The sequence below is a fragment of the Sebastes fasciatus genome, chromosome 9 (assembly GCF_043250625.1).
Source record: "Sebastes fasciatus isolate fSebFas1 chromosome 9, fSebFas1.pri, whole genome shotgun sequence".
Classification (NCBI taxonomy): Eukaryota; Metazoa; Chordata; class Actinopteri; order Perciformes; family Sebastidae; genus Sebastes; species Sebastes fasciatus.
Genome location: NC_133803.1, coordinates 21,980,599 through 22,003,805, shown reverse-complemented (window position 1 = coordinate 22,003,805; position 23,207 = coordinate 21,980,599). Strand labels below are relative to the sequence as shown.

The window sequence follows — 23,207 nt, the reverse complement described above, 5'->3', positions numbered from 1 at the left end:
TAGATTTCAACTAAATTCACCAAAAGTTATATGTTTGCATATTTAAACATAACAATTCAGAAAACATGTAGTACAAATGGATACAGCACAATGGGCTTGTAGAGACAGGTTTTAACTGGGACACATGGAAGGTGGGATGAACTCTCATGGATGGAGGCAACTTAAGTTTAATGGCAGAAGGGTTAATGATGCTGTCTATAACATACGGTCCAATGTTTTTCGGGGTGCTAATTTTTGGGATTCAGTCTGTAATGGAACATCTTTTGAAGAAAGCCAAACTTTCTGACCTGGTTGTAACTGCGGTGCAGGGTTCCGGTGGCGATCAGCGAGGCGCTGGTTGCTTTCGGCAGAACGGAGCAGAGCGAAGCGGGCATCCTTCCAAATCTTCCGACAGCGGCGAAGGTGGTAAGTATGGTGGTATTACCTTGTGTTACTAGGAGACCGGTAACAAAATGAAGCCCGATGTGACTCCAAGGCCGACTGGGCACTGGGAGAGGACGGAGTAACCCAGTGGGGGGTTGGTGCGAGGACTTACTACGGGCACAGACATCACAGGTCTGGTAGATCACTCACACATTTCTAATTATTTATGTAAGTACACTCACCATTGATTCAGGGGGGTTGTCTGTCATCCGTCCCTGTTGCTCAGTCACTTTTATTGATTTTAACTCTGCTCTTTATTTGTATTATTAATAATAGGAAGAACGCTGCTCATGTTAGTGAAGACTTAAAATGGAAATAAATGGCAAATAAAATGGGCAAAATCAAGATCACTATCTCTGCCACCCTTGAAACATTTTTTATATTGAAATAATTAAAATGAATTTTGATCAAACAGGATAAGTGCCCAATCAAAGAATCAGAGAGTATATTTGCAAAGCCTTGACATGTCATGACATGACATGTCATGACATGTCAGAGCATGTCATGACATTCTTTCAGACTACTGGATAGAAAAGATCCAAAAAACACATTTAGGTGTTTATTTTTCTACACTTTGTCTATTTGCGTCTGTAGATTTATCCTAAATTCACCAAAAGTTAGCATTATTTGCATATTTAAACATACCATTTCAGAAAACATGTAGTACAAAAAACAATTGTCTTAATGTAAGTGATCAACTTCAAATTTCATGGTGATATCTATTAGTTAAAGATTATTACCCTATTCACCTATAGTGTCTTGCAAAATGTATGGAATTTTACAATAAATATATTTAAACCTGCAGTAGGCAGAAGATTCTTGGCATCATTGGGCAACAATTCCATAATAACCTTTCACAATATTGTAATTCATGTTCTGAGAGAAAACTAGACTTCTGCACCTCCTCATGGCTCTGTTTTCAGAAAATCTAGCCCATTTGACGGGAGACTTTGACCAATCACAGGTCATTTCAGAGGGAGAGCGTTCCTATTGGCTGTTCATTCAACAGAGGCAGCTATAAATCACTCGTGAACTCCAACCAAATGGTCAAACCAGGCAGCGCTGATCAGATATGAAAAATGAGAGAGTTTGCTCCGGCTGGTGGGCGGTGCTTGGTATTTCCTCAGCTGATTTCAACATGGCTGCCGGGTCACAAACTTTCTCATTTTACAGCTAAACAGTACACCACAAGATGTTTCTGAAAACATTTGAGACTAGAAATAGGCATTACAGTCACAGAATATTGATTCATATTTGATCAGCGCTGCCTAGTTTGACCGTTTGATCGGAGTTTGTGAGTGATTGACAGCTTCTCAGAGACGGCAGGCTCCAGCTTGGCTCTGATTGGTTGTTTTCCTCCGGTCTGTGAATTCTTGCAAATGCCATTAGGAGCACCGGAGGACACAGAGGCACATGATCTTTTTTCAGATTACCTGCCTCATGCACTACTGTCAGGATATAGTGACCGTTTTATAAAATTACTTTTTTTAATCATGCTCCATTGCTACCCACTGCAGCTTTAAAGTCATATATTTAATGCTCAAAGCACCACTGTGTGTGCAGCCTCACCGAGCTGCTAGCATGGCTGTAGATTAGTCTTGTTTAATTATTAATTATTAATAAACCCATTACTTACAGCTTATAAACGTTTAGAATTGGCGTATTATTAGAAAGGCATAGCTTTTCTGTAGAGCTACTAATCAGAGCTCACTGGTATAGGAGACGGAGCATTACAGATCACAATAGGCTGAGCATTGGTGCCATTGTGGTCATGACCAGGACACACGGCCAGGTGGAGGCAGTCTGAGAAGGTTCCTGCACAGAAGGAGAACAGCGGCGTCATGTTGTCTGCCTCAACAAACGTCACCAGTCCTGCAGGGAAACTACACAAAACACCAATCCGACAGAAGCGTTTTGTGAAAGGCAGCTGGTGGGGCACACCTCCGTGCCAGGCTGTATACTCCCCATCAAAGAGCTCAACACACCAGGACTCGTCTCCCCGGCCCAGCCAGCAGTCCTCAGTGGTGCCCTTGCGGGGAATGTTGGGATAGGTGACGCCCAGCTCCCAGTAAGTCTTCCCAGTCACATCAATCTCCCAGTAATGGCGACCAAAGCTGAATCCTTGCACGCTGATGACATTGAGGGTGGTGTCAAAGCGTCCAGGGAGGTCAGGAAGTTGCTGCCAGGTGTCTGTGTAGGTGGCACTGTCACCTTTGGGGGAGATGATCAGCTTTGGGTGGGCCGTGTCCGGATCCAGAAACACCTCACTGGAATCTGGGGATATTTAAAACAGAACGTTTTTAAAAAAGAGGTCAAGTTGCGGTTATGAACACTAAAGAAATAATGTGTGAACTGACAACTCTTGGTGAGTATCTTGATTATCGGGGTTTGTGAGCTGATCAGCAGAAGCATGTTGTTGGCGAGGCCGAGGATCTGGTCAGCTTTAACTTGGTCCAGGCTCACAGTGCTCGGGTTTGTCCTGTTGAGCAGATCCATCACTCTGGAGGAGGCAGACCACAGTGAGAAACATCAGCATGCTGCTCCACCGTTATTTATTATCATTAATTATGGTTTGATTCCATACCTGTCTGCTCTCTCCATGTCTTGCGGCTCAGGGTATGAAAAGAAAGACTGAAGAAAAGCAGAAAAAAATCAACATTAAATGAACTTTGAGAGTAAAATGTAACATTTTTAGATCCCATACACAAATGAGATCAATCACATTTGGTCCACAGGACTTTAAGTTTAATCACCATGGTATCCAGCCCTGAGTCGGTTTGGTCTATCCCCACAGTGAGTCTGGCCAGGTCCTGCTCTATCTGCTGGATCAGAGAACAGTTCCTCTCCATCAGCCCGTCCAGGGTGGAGACAGCGGCCCGCTCCTCCATCTCCAGGTGGGACAAGGTGACCCTTAGGTCCTCGTCCAAGACTGCCTGGATCTCCCGATATTTCCGTATGATGTTCTCCCTTATCACTGAGGACTTTTTCTGGGTCAGGCATAAGCATGTATCAGTTTATTATACTGCCTGATCACAGGTATAATTTCATTTGCAAATGTAAAAACAGAAAGAAAATTCATGTTGTGGCAAAATTTCAACACCAACTAGTCTGAAAACAACTCACTGTGATTTCTGATTGCCGTGCTGCCAGTTTTTTCAGCCTGTATTTCACTGCTTCCCTTTGCCTCTTTAGAAACTCTCGGTGCTTTTCTAATGTCTCCTGTAGAAAGAGTTGCACACAGCAGTCAGACAGATTCTATGTGGTGAATTGCAGCTGCAGAAGCAGTTTATTGTGAGACTTGATGTAGATAGCAACAAAACAGAGATTGACTGACAGGACTACAGTATGTTCACTGTCACTGGTGACTCAGGCCCCCATGTTAGAACAAAAACCACAGCAAAAATGCCAACTTGGATGCCCCTATGGTAGATAAAACATAACAAAGCGCCATCTAGGGTGCCCTTCCAGTGGAGAAAACATGATAAAGTGCCCTCTAGGATGCTCTTCAAGTGGAGAAAATGTGATGAAGTGCCCTCTAGGGTGCCCTTAAATGAAGAAAACATGACAAAGCACCCTCTAGGGTGCCCTTCCAGTGGAGAACATGTGATAAGAAGCCCTCTAGGGTGCCCTTAAATGAAGACAACATGATAAAGTGCCCTCTTGCATGCCCTTCCAGTGAAGAAAACATGATGAGGTGACCTCTAGGGTGGCCATAAAATTGAGAAAACATGATGCAGTGCTTTATAGACAGCCCTACAGTACATACTGGTGCAGCTGGTGCCCTATTTTTTTGCCACCCCTGCCCCTCAGACAGCCTGAGTCTGCCACTATTGAATGTGATAGCCACCTTGTCTTCAGTCTTTCTCTTTAAAAGGTATGCCATAATTTTCTGCATTTTGAGACTGTGTTTTCAAATGGTTCAGTTTCCTGTAGCAGCACTGAAGGCTTTGCTGTGTTGCTGCGACCTAATAAAGATGTGAATGATGCCCATTGTCAGTGTTTGTCACGTCTGCCTTCTCCAGGAGGTAAATTCTGATCGTTGTGTCCATAATCACCCACATTTGTCCCACAATAATCCTTCCTGTGACTGAATGAGGTCACGCTGCAGCTCTCACAAGCATTCATAGCACAAGTGATGCATTTGTTACCTACAGGGAATATTTTTGGCATAACATTTTAAGACCCATACTGGCATGTTTGTGCATTTTTTACTACAAACTGCAACATGCTTTATACCTCTGTAGACATTTTCCAAAGCACACAATGGTTTTCTATATTGTTAAAGTCCCCCTCCACCCAAAAATATATTTTGCTTAATGTCACTTCACTTAGATGCTTCACTGTACAGAATGATGTTGAGTATGTGCACAGTTTGACACTAGAAGGCTGATTTGACACTCATCTGGTGAAGGAGGAATCCCCTTAAGTCTTATTGCTTATGCTTATGTAAGAGTAGGATTTTGTGACATTACAACTAGCGCCCATACACTGAGAATGGACTTTTCAGTGAAGAAGGAGACATCCTCTGGATTCTGAATTTTTCAGAGAGGTGGAAAGAGGAGATGCAATTTTAAGAATTTGAATTGGGTTATTGAACTTACTTTTTGTGGAAATACCAGATCAGACACAAATTATTATTCCAAGCAAAGTATTTCATACGTCTTCATATGAGTCTGGACGGGAACTTTAACTGTGTTTCTCCTGCCATCCAGGGAGCCACTGTTCAGTTCATTTCTGTGTAGTATTAAGATTAAATTTGCTTTAACCTAAGTTATCCATTCAATTGGAAATTAGTTTCCTTTCCTTTTTTCTGTTATATTACCATTGTGTATTAATTAAATCAATAACAAGCATTGTCTTGAAAAGTCTTCAGGGTAGTGTTTTACATTAATGTTCAGATGACAGGCTCTGACATCTGACATTTAATAAGCATTGCTTTCATAAATATGTAATGGAAATACAAACCCTGAAGACAAATAATAGCAAAACATTGACATCATAAACAGGATAAAATTAATTTAGTAGTTTCTTGCATTAAAGAGGTTGCTGCAGCTGCCAAGTCTCAGTTGCCTTTCCTTTTCATTTGCACTTGAATGCATCTGGAGGATGTGTTCATATAGTCATTGTTTGCAACTACATTAACAACACACAAAGATAACTAACAGAAACACAATGCTAGTTAATGTTCACAGTGATGCATTTAGTGTTTTTTTAAGTAATAATCTCGAAGATTTTGAAGTCACTATCTATCGCCGAATTAGATAACAGAATGGTGATTGAGCGTATGGCCCATTGATGAAAGCTCTTGCATTTGCAGTATTATGAACTGGGTGTCTGTGGCGACATTCCCGGGAATTTCTGACACTGTTTGGATCTTTGGGAAGCGAGATCCAAAAACACAACATCTTATCACCATAGGTGCTGCCAAAGAGAACGAAATGGAGATCTTCGAGATTGTAACCATACCAATATGAAAATATAAACATAAACAACTGGTTGGAATGAAGAAAAACGTTCTTATTTAATCTATAACAAAACGGTGGTATGCTTTGGAAAATGGTCAGTTATATATTCAGTACATGATGTGTTGCAAATGGGCAATAAAGTTTCAATTTTGGCAATGCTACAAGAATAACTAAATGTTTACTTGGTGGCTATTGTTCACCAGTCTGTGTATTGACATCAGAGGAATATTTGTTCCCACATAAAACTGAGATGCAGCTATAGAGTGTAAATATTAGGGGTGTAATGATCCATCGATCTGGATCGATTATATCGATACATATCATCATCTTTAAGATACGCCTTTATTTTGAAATTCCCATGGCACGTCTGTGTCATCATTTCTGTCCAAGTGCACCTCCTCCCTACAGTAATACTATTGTAAAGTCATATTTTAATTGCTTTGTGTGAGTTGATATAAATGTGTTAAAGCTTCAGTAGGCAACAATTTTTGGCATCAATGGGCAAAACTTCCATAATAACCTTTCAGCATATTGTAATTGAAGTGTTCAGAGAGATAACTACACTTCTGCACCTCATCATGTCTCTGTTTTCAGGCTTTAGAGAATCTAGCCTTTGAGGGGAGACTTTATCCAATCACAGGCCACTTCCGAGAGAAAGAGCGTCCTTATTGTCTGTGCTCCAGCTGGTGGGCGTTGCTTGGTATTTCCTCAACAGATCTCAACATGGCTTCCGGGTCACAAACTTTCTAATTTTACAGCTAAACAGTACACTACAAGATGTTTCTGAAAACATTTGAGGAGAGAAATAGGCATTACAGTAACAGAATATTGATTCATATTTGATCAGCGCTGCCTAGTTTGACCGTTTGACCTGAGTTTGCGAGTGATTGACAGCTGCTCAGAGACGGCAGGCTCCAGCTCGGCTCTGATTGGTTGTTTTCCTCCGGTCTGTAAAATCTTGCAGATGCCCTTAGGAGCGACGGAGGACACAGAGGCACATGATTTTTTTCAGATTACCTGTCTCATGCACTACTGTCAGGAAATAGTGTCCGTTTTATAAAAATAACTTTTTTTTAATCATATTTGCTCCATTTCTACCCACTGCAGCTTTAAAACTGATTGTGTTAAATGGACATTATATGATATTGTCACCTATCAATCGCAGTCCTCTGAATTGAATTGAATCAAATCGTATTGTAGCAGACTTTATATCAGCAAATATCGTATCATTGCCCAAAGAATCTATATATCATTGTATCGAGATGAAACTTGTGATTTTCGTCCCTAGTAAATATTTGTTTCAGAGTAAAAGGCCTGTGTGTCCTCACCGGGGCCACAACTTATCAGAGTTTGTGTAGAAAGTCAATAGACTCCACCGTCTGATTGGTCCCATAAAGTCCTCAGACAACCTCTCACCCTGAGTAACATTACAGAACCGGTGTGTTTATTGGTGAAATGCAAAGAAGAAAAGAGAGAACAGAAAAGAGGCGGTGGGTACCTTTGGTATAGCTGAGGATCATATGGTTCATGGTGATTTAAAGCTTTATTGGCTTAGATTTCAATACAACAAATGGCAGTGTGGGTTTTCATTTATAAAACAGTATTTTCAAATACAGTTGCTTCTTAACATTATGTGTTTTATCTAGTTGTTGGTTACTGTATGTTGGATACGGCACTAAAATATATTAAGATTTGTACTTCCAATACATGTAAAGGGAAAGTGTCTGGCTGTGTTTATGAGAGCCTGAGAAGAGAGACGTTTTCTTTTTGTCGGGGTCAGGTGGACGTTTGGCATGTACAGTATCCAGGGGAAGGAGAGTGGCGATGATTCATTTCCATGTAGATCCGGTAAAACAGTTGATGGGTCAGCTGACTGCTTTCCCAGCTACTTTTTTTTAAAATTTTTATTCAAAGACTCACTGAGCCGATTCTTGCAAACTTTGGACTAAAACTGTTTCAGCCCAAGCGAAGGAAAAGCTGACACATGTTCAAGCTACGAGCATTTCGTAATGGCGCCATGAGGTTTCTACTGTACTTACAAAGTTCCACAGGAATCAACAGCAACAAATAGTAGGAAGAAACAAGCAAGAAAGAAAGGAAAGCAGTTCCACTCGAAGCAAAGCAAGAAGTAAAACAAGCGCAGTCAAACCAAATAACATGACCCTATTTATCATTCATTCTTTGTCATTTTTGAACATGGAAGAGATTCCTTGTTTCCTGTGCAAGTCTAACTGGACAAATCATTCGGCTCACAGTCTCAGGAAGCGTCAGAGTCCATTTCATGGCTTCCTTGATTATGCCAGGATAAAAACAAAAAACCAGAAGAAAAGGAAATAAACCAAAAACCTACATCTAGATTACAGTTGTCGTGTGCTATCTGAATGAATGTACAGTATGTGCATGCTGCTCTGAGTGCTAGAAGAGCTTGGCCTTCTTTTTCATGTCGTTGCGTTTCCACAGGGGAAGCCTGTCAAACTCCTGGATCTCCATTCCAAAGATGTCAAAGAACGTTTCGGGTGCTAAGTGGCGCTAGAATTGAGAACAAAGGTGGAGAAAACAAAGGAGGGGAGGAGGGGAGGCGTGGTTAGCACCAAAGCCACAAAAAAAGGTCAATGCAAAAATGACAAGAAGCAGCAATGGATACTGCACATTCCTTGCTACAGTTGTATTTGTGTAACATGTTATTTACACAAAAGTAGAGAAATCCAGTATCAATTGCGGACAGTCAGGTGGAAATCTGATACCTCCAGTCTGGTTCTGTCCACATCCCTGGGCAGTTTAGCTCTCCCTCTACTGGTTATCATGAGCATTTCATAGGGATACACCTTCAGAAGGAGACACTCGTCAGTAAAACAGGTCAAACCTACAAGCTGGAGTCAAGCTTCAAAAAAACATTTTTTTTACCAAACAAAACTATAAAATTTGGATATTTCTGTAGTTCTGACTGTGACAGAGGGAACACTGGGTGGGAGAACAGGTATGTGACAGGAGGCTGACTGGGAGTGAGAGCTGTTTTTTTAGGTTGTTGGGGGAAATGCAGGGTGCTCTAATGGTGTGCACACTTTTTTCTGTTTTAGAAACGTGCAGTAGATTAGGTAAGGGCAAAAACATGAAAACAGAGTTAGGTAACGGGCTGTATTTTTAGAGTAATTTAATGCAAACTAAAAAAAAAGGAACACTAGTAATGTAGGCCAAGTGAACCCACATGGGAAGGATTGTGTCCTGGAAAACTGAGGTGCTTCTACTTTCTAAATCCCCTCTGTACAAGAAGAAACTGGCAAATGTTAATTTAGCTGAAATGCTCAATAATAAGCAACTAGAAGTTAGTTGAGGCCTCTGACCAACTCATATCCACACAGTAACGTACAGTCTCTTATATACTACGCAGTATATAGTGATATGAGTTGTTTGGATGACACTCTGAGCGTTGGATTCTCCACTGTATGCTGCATACAGTATCCAGCCACTTTAAGTCAAAGCTATGTGCAGATGAGTATGGAGAAGCCAGCATGCTAAGCGTGACTCATCAGCTCCTGAAGCAGCATGCTAAATCATCAGGAACCCAGCTAATGGGAGTCTTTCACCTCCAGTAAAAATCTCTATTTCTTCCACCAATGTCCCCGCATTACGAGGCTTCATACAACATGCTAATTATTTCGTTTCATCCTCCTCTTTTGGGCTGGGCTTTTTTTTTCTTCTTTGTCGAATTGTCGAGGCTAGGCTATCTCTAAATTAGTTGCAAGATGTGTCCTCATTTTCAAGTTAAAATGCACTTAAAGGGACTGTATGTACATTTGTACACGTATAAATGTTTTTTAACCGTTTTTATTGCCAATGTGTCATCAGGTTGTAACTAGCGCTGTCAATCGATTCAAATATTTAATCGCGATTAATTGCAAATTAATCACAAATTTTTTATCTGTTCAAAATGTACCAAATCATAACATGGTAAACTCAAGCCCAAAGGGCAACAACAGCTGTCAGTGTGTCAGTGTGCTGACTTGACTATGACTTGCCCCAAACTGCATGTGATTATCATAAAGTGGGCATGTCTGTAAAGGGGAGACTCGTGGGTACCCATAGAGCGCATTTTCATTCACATATCTTAAGATCAGAGGTCAAGGGACCCCTTTGAAAATAGCCATGACAGTTTTTCCTCGAGCTATTATGACATTGTTGGTACCAATGGATTCCTCTAGTTTCATATGATGACAGTATCTTCATTCTAGCTTTAAAAGTGAGCCGGCTACAACCTCTGAAATATCGATTGCGTTAATGCGTCAAAGAAATTAGTGGCGTTAAAACGATTTTGCGTTGACGCGTTACAACAGCATTAACTTTGACAGCCTTAGTTGTAACCTAACCTAAAAAATGAGACATTCGGCGGCTTTCTGGGTTGCCTCCATCAGCCTGTAGACTGATTTTAATGTGAGGAATGCGGGTCGTTTTTTCCGGGAAAATCCAACAGATGTGACGTCATGCGAGCTCACGAGTGCATTTATTTTCAGCTCCGCTAAAGGGCTAACAGTGTGCAACAATAGCGAACGTTCGGTTAGAAATGGAATCTGCTAACGCCAATGAATGACCAGACCCCGCCACAACTCAGACTCCAACACAAACTCCACGGAAGCACAAAAAAACTAAGTTATATCTAGTGAAGCCCGTCTTTCAAAACAGGAACATGACCGACGTCGGGGGGTGGGGGGGGGGAACTAGGATCAATATCAACAACAGGAACCTTCGTTTGGTTTTGGGTCTCAAAATGATGGCAAAATTCCTATTCCTATATTCCTAAATATACTGTATAGTGATATTGTAGTTTTAGCTGTCAATCACGTTCAGTCTCGTGTGTGTCGCCTCACTGTTTTGACCGATGCTCGCTCGCGTCTACGTAGTGCGACCACAAGCGCGAGCAACAGGATGCTGACTGTCGTTGACTTATCAGCCACAGGTGTCATTGTTAACAAGCTATTTCTGATTCTTACATAGAGCCCCTTTAAATAAATGAACAATGTATAAATGCTGTAACATATTTCAGTGTAATTGTCATCAGTACAAAAAGAAGAAGATACTTGCTTTTGGTTCCAACATATTAGGCATAGATACTCCCCTGTCCATCCTTGCAAGTGCTGCACGGCCATCCTTAATGTGCTAAAGAATAGAACATACACAAATGTAATATAGTGGAAGGGGACTGCAGGGTTAATGGCATGAATATGTCCACTAATGACTGTGGGCACAGTTCTCACTGGATGGAGCAAGTAGCTTGGATACGGTTCAGTATATTAACTCGAGATGGGCAGTCGTTAAATGGTTTCTGAATGTTTCTGTATTTTTTTTTTTTTTTTTTTACTTTTATGGTGAATTTTAAATTTAAATGTGACATTTAGCTTGAGTCATAACATTGGTAAACAACACACAAAACAAGACATGAGGCGATGATTGCACATTGCATTTACAGCACACTGGCTCAGCTACTGGGCAGTGCATGTTGGGAAATCACTGCACTGCATGCCCTGTAGTTGACATTAAATCCAACAGTGATGCAAGCATGTAGCAGGAGTGGCCGGTGTTCATTCAGGGCAAGGTGACTCTCGCAACCCATGAAAGCAAGCAAATATATGATGCAAGGTGAGGAAGCATGCCATGTGAAAAAGCAGATGAGAGACATACCTGAAACTCTGCAGGACAACATGGGACAGAAAATGAGACTCACAGTTAATGGTTTTGCTGTCAAATCCCTATGCCAGGCTACTATCTACAACACTGTTTGTCCCTGATGACACATTGTGTGAATCGTTATGCAAATATTTAAACAATGCGTGTCCATTTATGTACACGTGGCAAGCCATTTATCTGAGTACTGATGCTGAATAGCTCTGATGACATTGGCAAGAGATTTGCCTGGCAGTCGCAGCTCTCACCTCTGCCTCCTCCACACATGTCACCATAGCTGTTGTACTGGGTGAAGTCTGTGGACTGGGGCTGCGGGGACACAGACAACAGGACGTCAACATTAACATTTGGCGACATTATGACAAGACTTACAGGATTTACCTTCCCATTGGATCCTCAAATTTGCTTATTAGGGAATTTCACAGTCATTAGTACACTTTTAAGAAACTTTCAAAAAAAGTTTTTAGAAATAGCTCTATGCATCGCCAGGATTTGGCAACTCTATTTAGCCTATATGGACGCCTTACCAACACCTATATCGGATTTGATATAACAAAATGATCAGACTTGATACATCATTAGTCATCTGAATGAGTCAGAACACTGCATCTCATTATTTATGATTTCTTTATTTGTGTATTTAATTAGTTTTTTTTATATCCTTTTTAATATGTAATAAAGTATTTCTAATTTTTGATTAACCCTTTCCCTTAAACCCCCTCCCAAGAATCAAGGCTGCTTCTCAGGACATTCTGCATCCAACATCACTTATTTATTTATTGTTAATACTGCTGAGCTTCATGCTCTGTTGTGATGTTTTAATGGACTACATGCCAGAGGAGGAACAATCCACTTAGCATTTTTATTATTACTGCCACTTTGGTCTCTTTAGGACTTTAAGATGCATAATTGTCACGTATTGTTGTGTGTGTATTCTGTGTATTGTTATGTATCGTGTGTGTTGTCTTATATGCCCGTGCCAAAGACAAATTTCCATTTTATGCAAATCTAATGGACAATAAAGTAATCTGAATTTAGGAGCACAATAGGATTTCATTATAATTGCTATGTATAAAACATGTTTCTAATTAGTGTTTATGGCATTCGTGACAATTTATAAACTATTTAACATTCAATTTCTGCTTCTTGGTGATTAAAATGGTTCTGATTGTCATTTATCTGCATTCAGCTGTCTGTGTTACATAACCAACAGTAATCTTGTTAGTATGAGTGAGCTCTCACCCGATGCAGCCCATTCCTTCCGTAGCCAGGCAGAGAGTTAGTTTTGGTTGGAGAAGTTGGATCTGAAACATAAATAATGTTTACATTTATATTTTAATTTAAAAAGTTGTTGACAACAATCAGGAATATTTACATTAAAGAGAGTAGGATGTGGCGGCATCTAGTGGTGTGAGTACAGATTGCAAACAACGCTCCACTCACTCCTCCCTTTCCAAGACTGCGGTAACATGAACCGCAGAGTGCCAAACCGTGGTAACGCCGCTCACCTCGCTTAGAGGCCATCTTTACCATAATAACACTACTTTAAGAGCAACGGAAGGCGGCTGGCGGTACCACGGTTTTGCACTCTGCGGCTCACATTACCGCAGTTTCACATGCGTGTCGGAGAACTTCGGTGACCTTCAGGTAACGTAAAAGCATGCAAGGCCAGAGTTTGGTTTGTCCGTTCTGGGCTACTGTTGAAACATGGCAGAGAAACACGGTGGACTGTGTGAAGAGGACCTGCTCCCTATGTAGATATGAAGGGCTCATTCCCAGGGCGTCAAATACAGAGGCTTTTTTAACGGCCGCCGGCGTTCGGTACCGCCGCACAAGGCCCCCTTGAGCGCCGGTATGAAGTGTACCGGGCGTTCCATTAACTATGACCCATCCGCGGCAACAGTAAACGCTCTGAGAAAGTGCGCCGGACGGGTTCAACAAACACAAGGCTCTCATCTAGGAGTCCGCTGTTTGTGTCTCGTGCGTTCCCGTGTGTTAAGTTTCACTATCACGATACAATCAGCTGTTTGTTCGTGTCCCGTCTTCACAATGTTCAGTGTCATTTTCACTTTACAAACGTAGTAGTTTTAAGCCCGACCTAGTGGTTTTGTTGCCCAATCCAAAAAGTGACGCCAACGGGTGTGACAAAGCGGCGTTATGTGACAAGTTGGGATGAGAACGTGTTGGTAGATATGAAGGGCTCATTCTAAGCTAACGAAAACACAACAGTTCTTAGTTTCAGGTGATTGTACATTAATGAAAACATAGTTATTAATATTATATTCCATTTCTGCTAATAGATCCCTGAAATGTTACACACTGTTCCTTTAAGAGAGATTTTTCAAATCACAAATTGAAGCTATTTCATCATCCAGACATGTCGTAAAAGATCTACAAGTGTTATATAGCACAGACCTTGTGTTTCAGTACATTGCTGACAACTCAAGAGCGTATAAGCTGATGAAGCTGCTCTGTACCTGCGTCACAGTTGGTCTGTTTGGGGTCATAGCGCTGAGCGGAGAGGCTCCGTGCGTGACGCTCCCTGATCTGCTCTTTTTCCATCTCCTCCTTCAGAATGAGCTTTCCCAAACCAGACTGAATCTACACACACACACACATTCAAATCATTTACAGTAAATACACAGATAAACATCAATCTATGACACAAACTTGAGGATACAAAGCATGCAGGTCTGGCTTTCATCTCAGGCAAATGGCAGCCAAAGATACAAGTTGAAGAGTAGAGGTTATCTCACTGACCTTGATGAGCTGTTCCTCGTTGAGCTGCTTTTTTTTCAAGGCCTCTTCCTCCTCCTCTTCTCTGGAACGTCTCCTCCCTTCTGAACCTACAGGTGCCGTACACAGGCCCAAAAAGTTACATAAAACACACATATACATACACACATAAAGACCGGAGGAAACCATGCTTCACATGTACTTATATGTATAGTACAACCAGATGAAATGCTTCATCCAAAGTTCAAATTAAGAGAAAGACAGAAAGATGTGGCAGCGTCATTTTGCTGTAGAGCAGTGAGGAACACACACAGTAAAAATGAGCAATAGGTGGACGGAAGAACACAAATGTGAGACAGAGTTGACGAGACAGACAAACAGAGGGACTACTTATTGGAATATTTGGCTACGCTGACATGACGGATGTTTACGCTTCATCATTCATGTCCAGATTTTACTGGATGTCACAGAACAGCACGATGTAAGACAGACAGACAAAAGTCAGTTTGAAGTCAGTCTCAGTTATCTCTGTCCAAGTCATTTGTGGCACTATTGTGTACAGCTAGTGCACCCATCATGTGCAGTAAAATGGTGAAACTGATGCTACCACAAGCAGAAAATAATATGGCAGCAACAGAAACCAAACTTCTGCTTTGTGCAAGCAAAACTTAAAGGCAAATACTGTAACGCCTGAATAAAAGCTTGGAGTGAAGCAGGGATGCAGTTAAAGCTTTTTGGGGCAGCTGGAAGGAGGAACAAGGTGAGTTAGGTTGTGGTGAGGTGTCTATTGAACCGCTAGAAGGTAGCAGTGCAAGCATGCCCATCAGGAGCCTACTGTACCTAATACAGCGAGAGAGCATGGCCAACGGTCGCCCTCGCTCCGTGAGCTGTCATCCGGAGAGGGAGCATGGGCAGCGGGGAAGGTGGCGGATCTGATGATCTCATCAGCAGACTTGCTTTGACGTGCTATGGCATCTGAATCTATAGGTTGGTAACCATGGGAACTGATCTATCAGTGTCTGGGTCACAGTCTCAACCACAGGTAAACATCTTAGCACCATCTGATCGTCATACTCAGGGGGTCATTTAATCCTGACTTGTCCAAGTTTAAAATATATGCAAATAATGTCTTCCTAACAAGTCACTGGATATTGGATAGAGCCTTTAATCTAAATCTTCTGAAATAAGTGGTGAGGAACTGCCAGTAGATAAGACTCAGTGTGGTTTTAATGATGTTTCAAAGGTGGCTTTAGTGACATCTTGCTCAAGCAAGATTACAACTGTTTTGTGAAACATCACTTAATTGAAGAAAAGTCTCAAAACCTGCTGGTGTGCATGTACACAAGTGAAATTTGCTTAGGCCATTAACATATTTTGTCAGATTCATTTTAAAGACAGACTATGTAACTTTTGAAAAAACTCATTCTTCCATCTTACAAATGAAAAGTTGAGTTCACAAGCAATAAAACGCACCCTTGTTCAATTCAATACGCTCAGGGGTTTTGCTACTACAGCCTTACTTTGTCTGGTATGACCACTATAGTGGCTAACATTAGCAAACTTCAGACATTACTGAGTCAGTTTCATAGACTGGATATAAGAAGTGGACGTGTGGACTGTCGTTTTGAAGCCTCCAGTTCGGCATTTTGGCTGTTGCCATGTTGTTTTTTTGCAACCAGAAGTGACGAGAGGGTGAAGCTAAGAACAACCGAACACTAAATAAGACATTTTGAGGTGACCAAAAATGTTGCTATTAACTATCATGAGCTGAAAACTCACTGTGAAAGGGTTAAAGTTGTAAGACGAAAACACAGACAACTCCCAGACTGGAAAACACTGTGGTAACCTGTCAATCACAAGGTAGCCACGCCCTAAAGCATACCCTGCTTTATGGTCTATTTGACTCTAAATGAGACCATAATTTACCAAATAAACATCATGCTGTATTGAAGAAGACTTGAAACTAGCGATTGAGACTACAAATTCATATTTACAATGTTTACTGAGGTAATAAATCAAGTGAGAAGTAGGGTTATTTTCTCATAGACTTCTATACAATCAGACTTCTTTTTGCAACCAGAGGAGTCGCCCCCTGCTGGCTAGTAGAAAGGATGCAAGTTTAAGGCACTTCCTCATTAGCTTCACTTTCCAGACCAGTTTGCTGACTATCCCTCTTCTCTACTTGTGCTACTGTTACATTACATTAAAGCCTGTCACAGATAAGCATTTCACTAAAGTAAAAATATTGTAGCTAGCCAGAAGACATGTTGTAGTGCCATTCAGGCTGCCTTTAATGCAAATTACTAGAATGGAAAATAAAGTGTCAAATGTCACAATTCGGCAAAAGTTACATAGTCTGGCTTTAAGATTTCTATAAAATGACTACTGTGACTTGTTAAGAGACAAAGTGCAGTGTGTAAAACAAGCTACAGGTCAGACAGAAGAGGGTTGGAGACAGACTTCAAACAGTGCTCATACCGTACACTGACACTGGGGGTGACTACATACAGTAGATGAATACACAGTTTCAGTTGAGTACCAAAAGCCCACCCCAATTACATCATTACCTAGAAGTATTACTCTGAATTTGTACTCAGACATTTGTACTTTTTACAGTAAAACAGGCTATACTAGAGGAGGAAAGGTACCGTGTTGTTTGTAGATGGGCGGTTTCCTGTAGATGTTGCTCCCCTGATCTGAAAACATTCGAATGCAGACAGAAAAGACATTTACAGAGTATACAGTGCCTCTGTTATACAAATTAAAGAATCTATCGTAAACATCTCAACACCAAGCAATGAATGACGCATATTGTAGGGATTACACTGAATTTCGCCGTCTGAATAGTTGTGAAAGAAGAGGGGGAAAAAGCAAAAGCTGATCCCAAATGGAATATAATGAGATAGATAGATAGATAGATAGATAGATAGATAGATAGATAGATAGATAGATAGATAGATAGATAGATAGATAGACAGACAGACAGACAGACAGACAGACAGACAGACAGACAGACAGATAGATAGATAGATAGATGGGACGAGCAGTGACAGGGTGCGCTCCAGCTCCTACCTGGGAGGTGGAAATGTTTAGGGGTCTGAGAGAGAGGCGGGGTGACCGGCCGGCTGTCGGGCCTGAGCGGGAGGGGGGAGCTCCGGCCACTCGGCGGGTCAGTGCCTCCAGTGAGAAGAACCAAGAACAGAACGTAAGCAGGGATACTAAAGGGGAACCACAGTCTGAACGGTGCAACACACAGGGACCAACGGGACCAGTTTAAAGCCACTCTGAGCGAATGGGAGACATTCTGGTTGCTTTTGATAGATGCAGTTAATGGAGCCGTGTGATGAGAGGAACAAAAGCGGAGCAAAGTAGCAGTTTAAAATAGCAAGATTAGGCTAATGTGCCCTATGAGTCATGAGCTATAATGTCAGTCTGTTGTATAATGTGAATTCACGGTTCAATACGAGTTCACGGTTAAGAAGCTAATCACTCCTACCATGCAACGGCAAACTTATATTACAAATCCTTTCTTTTTATCTCAGCCTTACAGTTTACTGGAGTCTGGAGACTCATTCTGACAAGGCAAAAAAAGTCATCCACCATCCAACATTTGGGGAGCTGTCAGTCTGGATATTGGATTTTGGATTACTAGTATCTTTCAAGTGCATGCAAAGCTGCAAAAAACACAAACACAAAGAGCCTGTCAGCTACTTTGGCAGAGGCTGTGAGAGTCAAAGGTGAAGAAGTGCATGCGAGTTAGTGAAGAATCAGCGCCTTGGCTGCATGGGTTCAACCATTCAGGATATAGTCTAATGAGAAATGGCGATGGATCCAGAATGATTGACGGGAGGTGGCGTTCCAGGTGACGATGGAGATGATGTGTTGCCTTGTAGGGGGGCAGCGGAGAGGAGAGGAGTGGAGTGGGGCCCTTACCTTGGCTATGGGGGAGGAAGTGGTGTCTGAAAGGGGAGGTGGGGCGGGAGTCACTATTTCTGGAGCCCACACTGTTACTGCACAAGGAGGAGCAGAGCTTCTGCATGCCTGTCAGAGCCTCTGCAGGGAGGGAGGGTGTGGGATAGGGGGACAAAACCCCAGGACCAGGCAGCAGAGGTGGACGGTGTGGGGAGGAGGTAGAAGGTGAGACGGTGAGGGACAAAAGAAAAAGGAAGATATACAGGAATCAAATGTCGAAAAGAGGAAATAAAAGACACCCAACGTGAGAGGTAAGGAGCATCCAAGATGAACAGTAAGAAACAAGGAAGAGTATTACACTTTAACATTTTTAATGGAAAGAATAGCAAACTCAGGTGTTAAAAGGCACAAAATTGACTTTAAGGTTGTTATTCTGCAAAGCAAAAATCAATAACATAACAACCCCAAAGTCAATTTTGGTGAAGTTCCTTAAAGTGGTAATTAGATCAGAAGGAGGGAAGTGAGATCCTTCAGGTGGAGGGTCAGTGAACTCATCCACAGTGTTTTAACAGCTGTCTTCTCCCTGACCAGTAAAGATCCACCTTATAAAAACCCACTGATTTTATCTTGAACAATATACATGTGCCCACCCACACACACTGTGCACATACTCACCTGGCCGGTGAAAATGCTGTGGCGACCGTGACAAGGTGGGGGTGTAACCATGGCGATTATAAACTGGTGATCCTATGGAGCCCTGACTGGTGGACCTTTGGAGGATGCGTTCCCTCCTGTCGTAAGAGCCCTGACACACACACACACACACAAGTCATTACACAACTGCGATTAATTACAACACATTATATGCTGCATTTACATCGCATGCAGGGAACAGTGAATTTCCAGAGTGTACCCTGCCTTTGCCCAATGTCAGCTGGGATCGGCTGCCCCGAATGGGATAAGCGGTTACAGATAATGGATGGATGGATGGATATGCTCACCTCACCAGGTGGGGTTGGCGACATGTTTCTTGAGGACTAGGAAGAATCAAAAAAGTCTGAATTATAACTTTGTTGTTGAGAACTTCTCCGTAAACAACACATTTTAAACCAGTGATTGTCAAAGTATGGGTGCGGGGCACTCTGCCAGCGGGTCCATGAAAAGTTTTCAGGTTGATTCATTTAAGTTATCGTGATTTATTTTTACAAAAGGCTGCACAGTTCAACGAATAATTAATTTATAAATCTACAGTATAATCAGCCCAGTCACTAGCATTGTATGTTTTTGCAAATACTGGATAAGTTGAATGCGGATCTTTTTGCATTCGGTCAGAGCAACTAATGTAGTAAATCAAGCGACCATTATGGAAAGATACATGGTATAATAACAGTATAACAACAGAGTATAACAACCACAAAAGTCCTAATTACCTAGACCTAATTACCATGAAATTTGCTGACCTGTAAAATGAAGTGTTACCCATTTTTCTTGTGTTGTTCTTTCACATAACTAAGACTATAGAAGTGTTAAAAATATGCTACGTCAAATTATTCCAAGGGACATCCATGAGGGGTCCCTGGTATGTTTTCTATCTTGTAAAAAAGATGGAGAACTTCTGGTTTAGACTCCATAGAGGCAAAAGAGCCCAGACAGCCAGACATAAGCATCAGAGTATCATAACGTGTGATACACCTGCGTGTTTACAAGTTTTAAAGAACACCACTCTGTACCAAGACTGAGTACATACTATCTGCTGATCTCACACATTTGCGCAAGCTGTGTGCCTGCAACGTACATGATCTCCTTTTTATATATGACGCACATTTTGCTCTTCCCTTTGCGATTTAGGATGTTTAATCATCATCAGCACACGGTGACGCATCTTACCTTGTCATCGGGCAAGGGGGAACGCTCCCTCCTGGCAGTGTGGAGCTGTGAGGGACACAGAAGTTCAGTACTGCATAAAAGCTTTGAATGCAGCATGAAAAAATGTCTTTTGAGGAAAAGTCTTACTTGAGGAAAACTTAGCCAACAACAAAACAGAGGATCATTTAAAGAATATGTCTCTTGATGCACAGTACAGTACTGTATGTGCATAAAGATGGCACGCAGGAGAAGATGCATGCGGTCTCTGTGTGTTTACCTCTCCCACACTCTCGTGTCTCTCCTCTCTCTCATCCAGGGAGGTGGTGTACAAAGGTTCATAGGTAATAAGATCAGGGCGCTCAATGTCATAAATGGCTTTGACTTTTGGAATGGCAGCTAGGTCTCGGTAATCAAGGATCTCATTGTCTACTTTTGCCTAGGGAGACAAATAAAGACAAACATGCACACAAACACACACAAGGGTAAAGGGAGGTTACTACTGTAGAAACTGTAGGCTGTTATAAAAAAAAGGGAATTTCTGACTAGTAAGACAGAATCTATTTAGACAACATTTCTTACATAGATCGTGTGACCCGGTGAGCCAGGTATGCTTGAACCAGGTCTGGAACAAATGCTCTCGGACGACGACCTCGTAGGCTGCAAGAAGAAAAACACACAAGTGGCTGTTAGTCACAACAGCGTCTGTCTGTCAGTCAGTCTCCCGTTGATCCACAGCCCCCTGCCATCTGCACATCACCGTGATTATCACCCAAAACACTCCAACATTAGGCTTTTATACTGTATGAGCGATGAGGGGGAATTGCAAACCCCGTATTTACGTTTCATTAATAACATGAGGTACTTTGAAATACTAACATGTCATTTCATGATTAGGTCATTCATTTGCAAATTTGCAAAGTGAATGAGTGCTTTAGCGCTGTGATTTTATGTTCTTAAAGACCTCATGCCTGTTTATGGGAAATGAACAGTTTGGATGGCAGCAGCAGGTCTGAGTGTAGCGTAATTAAATGAGCTTTTCACCTAATGGGTGACTGGGGATTTGGAAATTAGTCATCTGTGATGTTTGTCTGCTCCTCCAAATGTGCACATATCTTTGCTCATGCACCTTTGATATGAGTGTAGTCTAAGGCACTGGTTCCCAACCTGGGGGTCCCGACCCCCACTACGGGTCGCCAAAGCTTAATGGGGGGGCTTGATTTTAAGGGGTTCTATATCTCAGCATTTTCATTCATTTCTGTTTAAAATATAAACTTAAAAATTTGAAAAATACGCAAGACAACAACCAAAGAGCTAATAGAACAATGGCCAAGCGTCAGGGAGAAGAAAATAAAAAAGTAGCCTATTAAAAATATATAATTGTTAAAAAAAAAATACGGTAACACTTCATTTTACAGGTCCACACATTTCATGGTAATTAGGTGATAATTAGCAAGTAACCTATTTGAAATTTCTTTGGAATTACTGCCAATTTACCCCAATATTTACCTCGAAATGTATCGCAAATTACTTTATAATAAACATTATTTAATAATTATATGCTAAAATAGCATATAATTGGTAAAATAGGGCCCTGAGGCTTGAGAAGCGGCTGTGCGCTGCTCTTCATCGGAGGCAAATAAGTTATTTACTAATTATTATCTATTTATCAGCAGACATAGAAATAAAGCATATCAATTAACTTTGTATTCTTTTCCTGGAAATGTATTAAATAAATTACCAGCTATTGGGAAATAGCAGAATATAATTATTAAATAATGTTAATAAAAAATAAATTTTCGAGGAAAATATTGATACCTAATTACTATGAAATTTGCGGACCTGTAAAATGAAGTGTTACCAAAAATACATAATACAGGCAGAGATTTGTATCAAAAGTTCCTTAAAAAAGGGGGGGGTGGGAATTCAGCTCTGATACAATTCTCTGGAAATAATCTGCTCAAAATTCATCCAAATTTGCTCGTTTTACACAAACTTCCTGCACTTATTGTGTTCACTATGTGGGTTAATTTTACAGTTTATCAGTTGTTCAGTACTGTTATTGTTATGCTTTGAATATAATGTGAAATATCCATTAAATGTCACTTAGTTAGGGGTCGTCAGTTTAATCAATGATAGAAAAGGGGTCCCTGAAGGAAAAAGGTTGGGAACCACTGGTCTAAGGCGTTAATAGACAAGACTGAATGGCTCCATGTGACACACAAAGAGGGCACTGCAGGCTGTCTCCAGCAGGTGGCAGCCTACAGTGCAGTACAGTGTCCTATGTACATGGTGGAACACAGGATGATGCCATCTCATAGCCAATAGCGAATACAGTACCTGCCTTTGTGTTTTTTGGAGGAATAAGAGGGACGGAGGCAATAGCTGTGGAGGAAGGGAGAGGGGGGTTCACAGGACATCACACAGGGGTTGTGCCTCTCCAGCCCGACTCACAGTTCACACATACACCAAGGCCAACATGTAAATATGCACATCAACAAATATTTATACATGCATGCAAAGGCACACACACACACACACACACACACACACACACACACACACCGCCTCAATAGGCACATGTGAACCACAGTAGGTAAAGGTTTAACAATTCATCGAGGGAGCAGGAACAGCCCATGCAGAATCCCTCGAGACATATTCCGAATTTCTATCTTTTCCAGGAAAACATTGTCATGAGACGTGAACAGAAAGGTGCTTTCAGTCAGGACAAAGTCATGGATAATGGAGTCAGTGACGCCCCAGATTCCTACCCGCTCCCTGTGTCTCTCCTCTGTTCTGGTGGTGTTCTTGCAGCCGGGATGCCACACTGTCGATCCTGAGGAGGACAGAGAGAAAATACGTTCAAAGAAACATATGGCAGTAAAGTATATTCATATTATTCAAATGCATTTTTTCATACATGACTAAATATGTTCCAACAGTGTGTTTGAAATGTTCTGAGATAGACTGCTGTTATTAATATCCATATTCTGCACAGATGGGTGACAAATGGATTATTACATGGGTTATTAACGGACTTAATTAAAGGCTGTCTAAAACACATCTGGTATCCACTAGATAGGAAACTAGAATTATCGCCTCGCGGTTGTATGCCTCCACATACCAGTCAAG

The 23,207-nt window shown here is 41.5% G+C and overlaps 2 protein-coding genes across 22 annotated transcripts in view; both read right to left on the bottom strand.

Moving 5' to 3' along the window:
- Positions 1 to 1,280: 1,280 nt before the first annotated feature.
- LOC141774223 (zinc-binding protein A33-like) lies at positions 1,281 to 3,806 on the bottom strand. The gene is made up of 5 exons (XM_074646700.1): positions 3,547 to 3,806; positions 3,177 to 3,410; positions 3,008 to 3,054; positions 2,781 to 2,923; positions 1,281 to 2,697 (listed from the first exon to the last, which is right to left on the bottom strand). Exons 2-5 carry the CDS (start codon positions 3,309 to 3,311, stop codon positions 2,120 to 2,122), a joined length of 903 nt encoding a protein of 300 aa, XP_074502801.1. The 5' UTR covers positions 3,312 to 3,410; positions 3,547 to 3,806; the 3' UTR covers positions 1,281 to 2,119.
- Positions 3,807 to 7,417: 3,611 nt separating this feature from the next.
- Positions 7,418 to 23,207, bottom strand: part of ablim1a (actin binding LIM protein 1a) — a 54,049-nt gene continuing 38,259 nt past the window's right edge. For 4 of the 21 annotated variants that reach the window (XM_074646677.1, XM_074646673.1, XM_074646669.1 and 1 more), the window contains exons 8-23: positions 22,847 to 22,911; positions 22,416 to 22,460; positions 20,658 to 20,735; positions 20,356 to 20,514; positions 20,100 to 20,144; positions 19,214 to 19,249; positions 18,888 to 19,017; positions 18,234 to 18,353; positions 17,373 to 17,477; positions 16,949 to 16,996; positions 15,141 to 15,281; positions 14,325 to 14,410; positions 14,042 to 14,165; positions 12,807 to 12,868; positions 11,813 to 11,873; positions 11,032 to 11,569 (exon numbers count right to left, since the gene is read on the bottom strand). In XM_074646677.1, the coding sequence (XP_074502778.1) occupies positions 11,466 to 11,569; positions 11,813 to 11,873; positions 12,807 to 12,868; positions 14,042 to 14,165; positions 14,325 to 14,410; positions 15,141 to 15,281; positions 16,949 to 16,996; positions 17,373 to 17,477; positions 18,234 to 18,353; positions 18,888 to 19,017; positions 19,214 to 19,249; positions 20,100 to 20,144; positions 20,356 to 20,514; positions 20,658 to 20,735; positions 22,416 to 22,460; positions 22,847 to 22,911 (1,409 nt within the window). In that variant the 3' untranslated portion in view covers positions 11,032 to 11,465. Of the gene's footprint in view, positions 8,418 to 8,577; positions 8,714 to 10,964; positions 11,570 to 11,812; positions 11,874 to 12,806; positions 12,869 to 14,041; positions 14,166 to 14,324; positions 14,411 to 15,140; positions 15,282 to 16,948; positions 16,997 to 17,372; positions 17,478 to 18,233; positions 18,354 to 18,887; positions 19,018 to 19,213; positions 19,250 to 20,099; positions 20,145 to 20,355; positions 20,515 to 20,657; positions 20,736 to 22,415; positions 22,461 to 22,846; positions 22,912 to 23,207 lie in introns of those variants that run through there. The other 17 variants (XR_012595271.1, XM_074646683.1, XR_012595270.1 and 14 more) reach the window with 17 other exon arrangements.

Bases quoted from the DNA above. Each gene is read 5' to 3' on its own strand.
- LOC141774223 (XM_074646700.1), bottom strand. From the start codon at position 3,311: ATGGAGGAGCGGGCCGCTGTCTCCACCCTGGACGGGCTGATGGAGAGG. The intron at 3,055-3,176 runs GTGATTAAACTT...GCTTTTCTTCAG, and splicing joins ACTCAGGGCTGGATACCATG to TCTTTCTTTTCATACCCTGA. The intron at 2,698-2,780 runs GTCAGTTCACAC...AAATATCCCCAG, and splicing joins CAAGATACTCACCAAGAGTT to ATTCCAGTGAGGTGTTTCTG.